Source organism: Eptesicus fuscus, chromosome 4, assembly GCF_027574615.1.
Source record: "Eptesicus fuscus isolate TK198812 chromosome 4, DD_ASM_mEF_20220401, whole genome shotgun sequence".
NCBI lineage: Eukaryota > Metazoa > Chordata > Mammalia > Chiroptera > Vespertilionidae > Eptesicus > Eptesicus fuscus.
In genome coordinates this window covers 14194156-14204709 of record NC_072476.1, presented here as the reverse complement: position 1 = coordinate 14204709, position 10554 = coordinate 14194156, and the positions used below count along the sequence as shown (strand labels likewise).

General features: G+C 46.0%; 1 protein-coding gene across 1 annotated transcript in view; it reads left to right on the top strand.

Moving 5' to 3' along the window:
• The first annotated feature begins 63 nt into the window (after nucleotides 1-63).
• The window catches only part of ANKS3 (ankyrin repeat and sterile alpha motif domain containing 3), a 34455-nt gene continuing 23964 nt past the window's right edge, over nucleotides 64-10554 (top strand). Inside the window, exons 1-5 of the mRNA XM_054714691.1 lie at nucleotides 64-353; nucleotides 2955-3183; nucleotides 5095-5293; nucleotides 5480-5601; nucleotides 7623-7704. Coding sequence (XP_054570666.1) covers nucleotides 3014-3183; nucleotides 5095-5293; nucleotides 5480-5601; nucleotides 7623-7704 — 573 coding nt within the window. The 5' untranslated portion in view covers nucleotides 64-353; nucleotides 2955-3013. The remainder of the gene's footprint in view (nucleotides 354-2954; nucleotides 3184-5094; nucleotides 5294-5479; nucleotides 5602-7622; nucleotides 7705-10554) is intronic.

The following is a 10554-nucleotide window of genomic DNA, read 5'->3' as shown; positions in this document are numbered from 1 at the left end:
CGGGTGTGGAATCGGCGAATTCCACCGCGCTCAGAGCTCCTCCGCGATTCCGCGAACGTCCCGGCGTGCTCCGCGCCTCCGCAACCACTTCCGGGGCGGGAGCAGGGCCGCGGGGTCCAGCCGCTGAGGCAGCCGGCGTGGAGGGGTCCCGGACGCGCGCGGCGCAGAGCGGGTCCAGCCGGAGGAGCGCAGCAGCAAGCGGGCGTGCAGTTGGTGGCGGCAGCTAGCCGAAGGCGACCCAGGACTCGAGGCCCGCGCAGGTAGGATCCACAGCGGCCCCGCCTGGTGCCGGCACCTGCTGCCCATCCGCGCAGCCCGCAGCGGGGCGTCCCAGCCTGCTGCTTGCTCGCTCGGTGAGTTTCTGACTCGGAGCTTTCGCCTCTGCAGCTGTGGAGCGGGGAGATGAAGCCACGTTCCGTGTAGGGTTACTGGAAGGAGACGGCAAGGGACGTCTGTGCAGTCGGTGCTCCGGTTCTTCCCTAGGGACCCTCCTCAGAGCCTGAGGAGATTGGGATACCCCGGCCCCGGGGAAGGCCAGCGAACTAGGACCGCAGGGGGTGCCCTGGAGCTTATATAGATATTTTCCCTGTGGGCGTGACGGTCGACCACCGGCACCTTTTTTTTAAAGTTAACATTTTGCTTATTTTTAAAATAATGGTACTTACTATTTTACAAAATGGACAGAACCAAAAGGTAGAGTGAAAAAAGTTCCTATCCCAAGTCCTACTTCCTTGAGATAAGTTCTGGAAGCAATAGGCAAAAGACATTTTCTAAAAGTATTAAATATAATCATGTTGCGTTTGGCAGTGACAGGGTGAAAACGAAGTAATTATAGCTTTATGGTCCCTTCGCATCCAAATTCTCTGTAAGCTTCTTGAGTAGGGGCCTGGTTCTGATTATCCCTCAGCACTCTTCAGGGCGTCAGACATGTGAGCATCCAATAAAAGGAGAGAGAACATGGGCCCCACCCAAGAGGAGGCATTTGGGGTAGAAGAGACACACCCACAGAAGGCTTGAGGGGTATTTGAAAGTAGCTCTGAACTGACACTCAGCTTTTTGGGCTTTTAATCCAGGCTCTGTGGGTCAGGACTGCTCAGGTTGAAGGCTCACACCTGCAAAGTGGGAGCTGCTTGAGCTCAGGCCCTGCCAGCTGTGAAAGGTGGTGGTTCCAGGAGGCAGGGTTTTGCTCTGAATTTTGTTGCCTGTAGGCCCCATCGCACGTACACATACTCTTGCAAAAGGCCTACAAATCTTTGGTCTCCAAAATTGGCAGTTTGTTTGTTGTCTTGGCCATCTTGGCTGTCTCCCGGGGGCTTGGAAACATTCTTTAGTGGAGAGTGAGGTCCTAGCGGCATCTGTGGTACCTTTAGGCCTTCTGAATTGGACTTTGCCCTTCTTTGTTTTTTCTTTCTATTTCACCCAGAGAGGAATAGGAGACAAATGTCACTCCTGGACCTGAGGGTTATACCAAAAAGCTAATGACTTGCCCTTGATTTGTGTAAGATTCCCAGACTCTTCCTGGTATTGTCCTATCTCTCCCATTTTCAAGGGATGAATAGGAAGATTCGTAGTTACTTGACATTTGCTGAACACCAATCAGATCCTAGTTCCTGTGGTAGGGGCTCTCAATTTTTTTCAAATTTTATTTGTTTAAAACAATTTACATACAGTAAAATTCACTCACTTGGTATCCAGGTCTATGAGTTTTGATAAATACATAAGAGTTACACATCCACCAATTAGGATGCAGAACGGGTTCATCACCCTCAAATTCCCTCCTGCTATCCCTTTGTGCACCCCACACCCCCAACCCTTGGTACTTCTAGTCTGTTCTCCAACTATTTAGTTTTATTTTTTCCAGAAAGTCATATAAATGGAATCGTACAGTAGGTAGCCTTTGAGTCTGGCTTTTAGCCCAATATGTTTGAGATTGGTTCCTGTGTTGTGTGATATGTTGTGTGTATCAACTGTTGTTCTTTCTGTTTAATGCTGAGTAGCATTCCATCCTATGAATGTGCCGCTGTTTGTTTACTCGGTCTTCCATGGGTCTTGAATAGCAGCCCTTTGAGATATTATGTATCCATTAGACAGTGAAGAATGGGATGGGAGATGCCAAATAGCAGAGCTAACTTTTTTTAATCCTCATCAGAGGATATGTTTCTATTGTTTTTGTTTGTTTGTTTGTTTTAGGAAGAGGAAGACAGAGACAGAGAGAGAAAAACACCAATGTGAGCGAGAACCATCCTTTGGTTGCCTCCTGTTTGTGCCCCAACCAGGGATGGTATGTGCCCTGACTGGAATCAAACCTACAACCTTTTGGTATAAGGGATGATGCTCCAAACAACTGAGCCACCTGGCCAGGGCAGCAGAGCTAAATCTTGATCTAACTCTAAGTCCAGGGTTCTTTCCCCCACACCCAAGAGCTGATTTGGTCCACTGACTCAATTAGCATTTTTTTATTAACCATCCAGGAGGTTTTCAGGCTTCTTGAATTCCTGGAAAATACCCTTTCCAGAATGTGGGGCCTGAGGATTAATGAAGGAAAATAACACTGCAGTTTATGACTCACCATATATGCTCTTCTTTTTTCTGTCTGGTGACAAGCTCACAAAATCATACAATTAAAAAAAAAGCTGTTTTTATTGATTTCAGAGAGAGAAAGGGAGAGGGAGAGAGAAATAGAAGCATGGATGAGAGAGAAACATCAGTCCGCTGCCTTCTGCACGACCCCTACTCGGGATCGGGCCTGCAACCTGGGCATGTGCTCTGACAGGGAATCGAACCAGTGACCTCCCAGTTTATGGGTTGAGGCTTAACTACTGAGCCACGCTGGCTGAACAAAATCATGCAATATTTAATGAAAGAAAGTTGTCTAAATCAGTCCTAGGTTGTGACATAACCACCTACTGTGGGTATGAGTGTGACCATCTTGTTTCATTCCCTGGAACCACCAGGAAAGAAAACCTAACCCCTGGACCTCCCTCCACAAACCCCTGGACCTCCCTCCACAACGATGTCGGAGCTCAGCGATGAAGCCAGTGAGCCAGAACTTCTGACCCGCAGCTTGTCTATGTGGCATGGGCCAGGTGCACAGGTCAGCTGGGAGCAGCTGGCCATCCCCTTGGATCTCCATACAGCTGCTTCCATCGGCCAGTACGAAGTGGTGAAGGAATGTGTGCAGCGGTAAGACATCTTGGGAAATAATACTCCTCCTTAGATTTTGAGGACCATCTCAGTGGCCTCAACTCCCAAATAGAGATATTAGTAAGCTAACCAGGATTCATAGACATTTAGTACATATGGCCTAGATTAACCCTGCTTCTCTCAGGCAGTTGTGAATAGTGGTTTATGCTGTACTCTAATAAGGAAGGCAGTTTTTATTCCTAGGAAGAAAAAGCTAAACTTTTTTTATAGGTATAGTTAGAAACATTTCCAGCTTACTTTAAGCAAAGTAATTTTATGGTTTTTTACTAACTGCGGGAATGCTCAAATAAAAATAGAAAGCAATGCCCTATGACCTTTTCCCAAGGGGTTCATTTTAATCCCGGGTGCCCTCCTCTTCCCTCCAGCATCTGCCAAAGAGGAGGAGGAGGAAGAGTAGGAGGAGGAGGAAGGGGAAGAAGAGGGAGAGGAGGAGGAGAAGGCAGCAAGGTTCATCTGCCCCTCTGGAGGATTGCCACCTGAACTAACTGCCCACATACCATTTTTTACTAATGTTATACATAAATTAAGTCCCCATATAACAGCAGTGGTCCTTGGCTGTCTTGTTTGTAGTACACTGTGATGTGTACTGTAATTTTTGGAAAATAATCTGTCTCCTCGCCTTCACGCCCTTTATATCCACCACACTTTGTGCTTATATTTCCATTTCTCATCGATAACACAGAAACGATCTATGTCCATACCTACATGTGCCTTTTCCAGTTCCTGGGGCATCAGAGTCAAATCTTGTTGAAGCCCCAGATTTCCAGTGCCCAAGTCATAGCCATCACTTACAAAAACCTGGCCAGTCAAGTGCAAGTGCACTGTGGTGAGGGTTATCCCATTGTACTCCTGCACCGGTGGCCTTGGGATTGTGTAGCTGGGTACTCGGGCAGCACATCTCCCCCCAGGGTCACCAAGACCCCATTGATAACTGCTGCTACGGTGTTTTGGGGCTTTTAACTTTGGTATTCTGGTAAAATGCACAGTCCAGAATGGCTCCACAGAAGAGAAGAGGGAAATGTTTGTGTTCTGATGGAGATTGTGATGCTAGCCAATCCTAAGGCTTGCTCACGGTAAGATAGACTTAGGATCCAAGGAGTTGGAAGCATTAGAATGGGGGGATTGGGCTGATGGGAGGTGTGAGAGCCTCAGATATGTTCTGCCAAGGGTCAGGTCCTTCCTCCTCCATGTGGAATTGAGTGCTCCATCAATGAATGTCACGTGGTGAGGACGAATTGGTCTTCATGTGGCTCTCCCAGCCAGTGGCTGTTACTGCATTTCTGGATCAGGACCTTTGAGAATGGCTTTATGGGCATTCCAGAGTCAATAGAAGATGCTAGTGAATGGTATAGTTTATTATATGCATACCTATGAGAGGCACAAGCTGTGTGGATTGATTGGCAGATTGAATAGCTCCACTGGAGGAAAGGCTGTGGGGCATAAACTACACAAGATGTTCCTGGAAGTGGATGTTATTGCCATACCTGGGAAGCCCACATTTTTTTTTCCTGTGGGAAATGGTTTTTTAGAAATTTAATGGAAATCAGAGAGAAAGATAGGATTGTTTGGTCACGGGTTTTCTAAGAATGTTTCTGTGGGGTAGGGTGACAAAGGGGAATTAGTTGCAGTGGAACTCCATTGTCTAAGTCCCTTCCTCTCCCCCCAGCACTGGCTACGAGACTGTGGTCTGTTGGTGGAAGGCAGTCAAGGCTCCAGGTCAGGATTTCTCGATCTTGGCACTACTGACAACCTGGGCCAGGTCATTCTTTGTGGTGGGGGCTGTCCTGTGCACTATACGATGTTTAGCTTCATTCCTGGCCTTGACTCTGGCTCTGCTACACCCACATGTGAGATGGCTGGGCATGGCTAGCATATCTTGCATTTGTTTAGGAGAGAGTTAGATTTGAATAAGAAGAATGGTGGTGGCTGGACCCCGCTGATGTATGCCTCCTACATTGGACACGATACCATCGTGCACCTGCTGCTCGAGGCGGGGGTGAGTGTGAATGTGCCGACCCCGGAAGGGCAGACTCCACTGATGCTTGCTTCCAGCTGTGGCAACGAGAGCATCGCCTACTTTCTCCTCCAGGTGAGCTACGAGGGGACTCAGGCCCAGAAACCTGAGGGGCTCCTGACTGCTCTGGCAGAGATGTGAACCACTGCAGGCCATGGTGTGCGTGTAATCACTTTGATTCTTTCAGCATGATGACCTGGAGGGCACCCGCTCCACGTAGAGGAGACGAGGCCGTAACAAGCATTCTGTGTTCTCTTGAAGCAAGGCGCTGAGCTAGAAATGAAGGACATTCAAGGCTGGACTGCCCTCTTCCACTGCACCAGCGCGGGACATCAGCAGATGGTCAAGTTCCTTTTGGACAGTGGAGCAAATGCCAACGTGAGGTGATTACCAGGTCTTAAGTGGCCATAGGAGTGGGTGTAGTCACATCTTACTCTGAGGGCAACTATATAGGCAGCTACAGGCCAGTCAGGGCAGCCCCTCCTCCATATGAGGGGTTCAGACAAAGTCCCATTCAGGTGCAGGAGGCCTAGGGATAATTCTGGCCTTTTTACACATCTGTCAGGTAACATTGGGTGCAGCACTCTAAGCTCTCTGAGCCTCAGGACTCTTTCCCCCTCCGCACGTGGGAGTCTGTGCTGTGAGATTCTTTTCCTTTCCCACGTGGGAGTCTGTACTTGTTCTTCAATAAATTTTCACCTTTGCTATAAAAAAAACAAACAAACAAAACTCTCTGAGCCTCATTTTCTTTATCTGAAAACTGAGAATAGAAATACCTATGTCATAGAGTTGTTAGAAGAATTACATGTTATTTTTTAAATTTTTTAAATATTTCTATTGATTTCAGAGAGGAAGGAAGAGGGAGAGAGAGATAGAAACATCCATGATGGGAGAGAATCCTGGATCGGCTGCCTCCTGCAAGTCCCCCACTGGGGATCGAGCCCACAACCCAGGCATGTGCCCTTGACCGGAATCAAACCTGGGACCTTTCAGTTCATAGGGTGATGCTTTATCTGCTGAGCCAAACCTGCTAGGGCAATTACATGTTATTTTATATATGTCAAGGGCCTAACATAGTGGATGGCACTTAATTGAAATGCATTTAATGCTAATTCCTTTCTTCTTTTTCCTTTTGGCCTTATCAGGTGAGGTGTTGCTTTGAAAACAGTCATGAGTTTTATAAGCTGGAAGGGATATTGTCTAAAGCCTGTCATGGTGATAATCCCCTTTCTTGTCTTTCTTTATTTTTATTGAATTTATTGGGGTGGTATTGATTAATAAAATTATTCAGGTTCCGGGTATACAATGCTACAATACATCATCTATATGTTGTATTGTGTGTTTACCACCTCAAGTCAAGTCTCCTTTCATCACCATTTATCCCCCTTTACCTTCTATGCCCTCTCTCCCCTCCCCACCCCCCGCCCTCTACCTCCCCTTTCAACACAGCATCCAACTGGCACTTCCAAAGCCCTCAGTTGATGTCATCTATTATGAGATACACCATAGTTTTACATGCCACCAAGAAAGAAAAAAATACTACTAATTAAACTGCAACTCACCTATGGATTTTGAGACACATTCTGACTGCAGAGATGTTAAAATGTGAAAACAATGTGTTTTAGAATGGCGGAAATCCAGTATTTAGCTTGGTTTCTGTCTTCTAAACCAGCATGAAAGAAGTGAGGATTAAGGGGCACTCTGAAGACAGTGCTGAGTTAACCATAACCAAGCAGAGAAAGTAAGCATTGGGTACCAGGCATAGTAAGAGCAGGTAGATTATTAGTCTCGGAGCTTTGGGGAGGGTTCCTGGAGGATACTGAACTGAAAAGATAGGGTCTGAATAGGTGGATGAGAGACCTAAGCTTTTTGTGAGCATTGAAGGTCTATAGCTGCCTTTTGCAGGTGATTCAAGTGGAGACTTAAGAGATAGCAGGTGCAGACAGCTTAGAAGGAGTGAAGTAGGGAGACAGAATGTCTTTAGGACAAAATACTAGAGTGGGGTAGAAACCAGAAGAGTTTATGAAGCTGGTGTGTTGATAAGAACTTTTCTCATCTTTCCCCGGTAATTCTTTCTAAAGGGAGACCTCTGTAGTTAGGGATGGGTGACTTTGCATCAGCTTGGTTTGTTTTTTTAATCCTCAACTGAGGTTATTTTTTTCCATTGATTTTTAGAGAGAGTGGAAGCAAGGGAGGGAGGGAGAGAGAGAAACATCAATGTGAGAGAGACACATCGATTGGTTGCCTCCTGTATGTGCTCCAACTGGGAGCCAAGGATTAAACCTGCAACCCAGGTATGTGCCTTTAACCACTTAGGAACACCAGCCAGGGACATCAGCTTGGTTTTGTTTGCATAAGGAAAGAACTCTCTGCTAATCATTGGACTGTGGCCTCTGTCTTGCAGGGAGCCAATATATGGATTCACCCCTTTGATGGAAGCAGCTGCTGCTGGCCATGAAATAATTGTGCAGTATTTTCTGAATCATGTAAGTGACCCTCTTTGTTAGCTTATAATTTAGTTACAGCAAGTGACAAATCATCACTGAAGTATCTATATATATAAAAGCCTAAGCGACCTTTACAATCAAATGACCGGTTGACCAGTCGCTATGATGTGCACTGACCACCAGGGGGCAGATGCTCAACACAGGAGCTGCCCCCTGGTGGTCAGTGTGCTCCCACAGCCAACCTCCCACAGCCCCTCCCCCTGGCCAGCCGGCTCCCCCATCGGCCCCAATCCTGGGGCTGACTGGCCAACTTCCTACGGTCCCTCCCCCCAGACCCCAATCAGGGCAGAGGGGCGGTAGGCCAACCTCCCGGGGCCTGGCTGGCCGGCCCCCCCAATAGGCCTCGATCACCAGCCAGACCAAGGGACCTCACCCATTCACAAATTCATGCACCAGGCCTCTAGTAAACTATAACAATTTTCTGCTACGAGGAAAGAATTGCTCTTTATTATTCAATACATTTTCATTGAGAATCCATTGATGTCAAGTGTTGTGGCACTTAGGCATTAAAGGTACAGTGATGAGTAAAAATAGACACCTCTTCCTGTAAGAATTTTTAAAATACTATTATTTGAAAAGTATGGAAAATACATTTTTTTTAAATCCCAGTACTTAAAAGTATATAGAGTAAGAAGGCAAGGATCTTCTTCCCTTTCCAACCACTCCTTGCTCCTCCCCAAGATGCCCACTTGGTTTGATAAAGAGACACCTCAGGACTTTTCTTGTGCTTAGAAAGGCATGTCTGAAGACACTTGCAAAAAAAGTGTTTTATTTTGGACAAAGTGGGATTCTGCTGTATATTTGGTCTGCAGCTTTTAAAAAGATGACTTAAAAAAGAAAAACAAAAGATCACTTAATATGCCATAGACATCTTATCCTTGTATGCTATTACATGTACTAGTATAATCTGTGCCATAATTAATTTAATCAGTTCTTAGGTTTCCACCATCTTGCAATTGTAAACAGTGCTCCAGGGAATATTTTATATATATATATATAGCTTTAGCCTGCATGTAGTTATTTATGTATACTGTATTTCTACAAGAGGGGTTGCTGGTGCTCACATTTTAAATTTAATGGGTCCTAATAAAAAGATAATTAAAAGATGTGTAAAGGATCCAAATAGACATTTCACCAAAGAAAATATATAGATGGCCAATAAGCATGTGAAAAAAATACTTGACATCATTAGTCATCAGGGAAATGTAAATCAAAACTCTTAGGATGTCTATAATAAAAAAGAGATGGACTATAACAAGAGTTAGTGAGGATGTGGAGAAATTGAAACCCTCATACATTGCTTATGGGAAACAGTCTGGCTATTCCTCAAACAGTCAAACATGGTAGTTACCATGTGATCCAGCAATTCCACTCTTAGGTACGTAGATAAGAGAACTGAAAATATGTCCATACAAAAACTTAAACACAAATGTCCATAGCAGTGTTATTTATAATAACCAAAAGATGGAAACAACCTAAATGTCCATCAGCTGACAAGTGGATAAATAAAATGTGTTATATTCATACAATATTAATCAGGCATAAAAAGATGAACCTTGAAAATAATGCTCAGTGAAAGCCAGGTGCAACCACATATTGTATGATTCCTTTTATATGAAACTAGAGGCCCAGTGCACGAATTTGTGCATGGGTGGGGTCCGGTTGGCCTGGCCCCAATAGGGGCAGATCGGCGCCAGGCCTGTCTGGAGGAGGAGACGGTGGGAGGCCTCCCACCCAGCCGCCCCATTCGGGGCCTGATCAGGGCTGGGCCAGCTGAGGGGAAGGGCCACGGGTGATTGGGGGTGGAGCTGGCTGGGAGAGGGGCTGCAGACTGATGGGGTGGTGGGGGCCCATTGAGGGTGGGGCTGGCCAGGGGGATGGGCTGCAGGAGGTTGGCCAGCTGGCCCCCCTTCTATTGGGGTGGGGGGAGGGATCAGAGGTGGGACCAGCCAGAGGGAGGGGCTGTGGGCCGATCAGGGGTGGGGCCAGCCTGGAGGGGGAGGAAGGGCCGAGGGGTGGAGGGTTGGCCAGCTGCCCCGCCCTTGATCTGGGTGGGAGAGTCCAATCAGGGATGGGGCTGGCTGGGGGAGGGTACGCAGGAGATTGGCTGGCTGGCCCCACCCTGATCGGCTGTTCGCCAGCTGCAGTGGGCATCATAGTAACCAGTCGTTCATTCCGACGTTCTGGACTCTGGCTTTTTATATATATAGATGTCCAGGATAAGCAAAGCTATAGAGACAGAAGTAGATTAGTGGTTGCCTCGGGCTAGAGGGGCTGGGAAGATTGGGGAGAGGGTGGTGGTTAAGGGATGCAAGGTTTCTATTTAGGTGATAAAGAAGTCCTGAAATTGATTGTGGCAATGGTGGCACACCATTGAATTATACACTGTAAGTGGGTGAATTGCATAGTATGTGAATTGTATCTTAATAAAGTTGTTTTAAAAATCCAGAAGGAGAAATATTTAGTTTATATATAAAGTCCTAACTAAATTCCCACTAAAAAGTTGTTTCTGTTGTCCTTTCCACCAATAATATACGAAGGTGCTCATTTTCTCACGTCCTCACCAGCCCTTAAGATGGGAAGTTACCCACCTTAAGTTTTTTCCAATCTGGTGGGAGAAGAGTGACATCTCGTTTTGGTTTGTACTTGCTAATGAGGTTGAACATTTTAAAGTATATTGGCCATTTGTAATTCTTTGATGAATTGTCTTTATATTTTGGGCCCAATTTTCTATTGTATAGTTTGTGTGTGTTTTCTTAGTTATTGGTGGGAATTTTAGAATAATAAAATGTTAACATTATTTTTATTTACTTATTTTTAATCCTCACC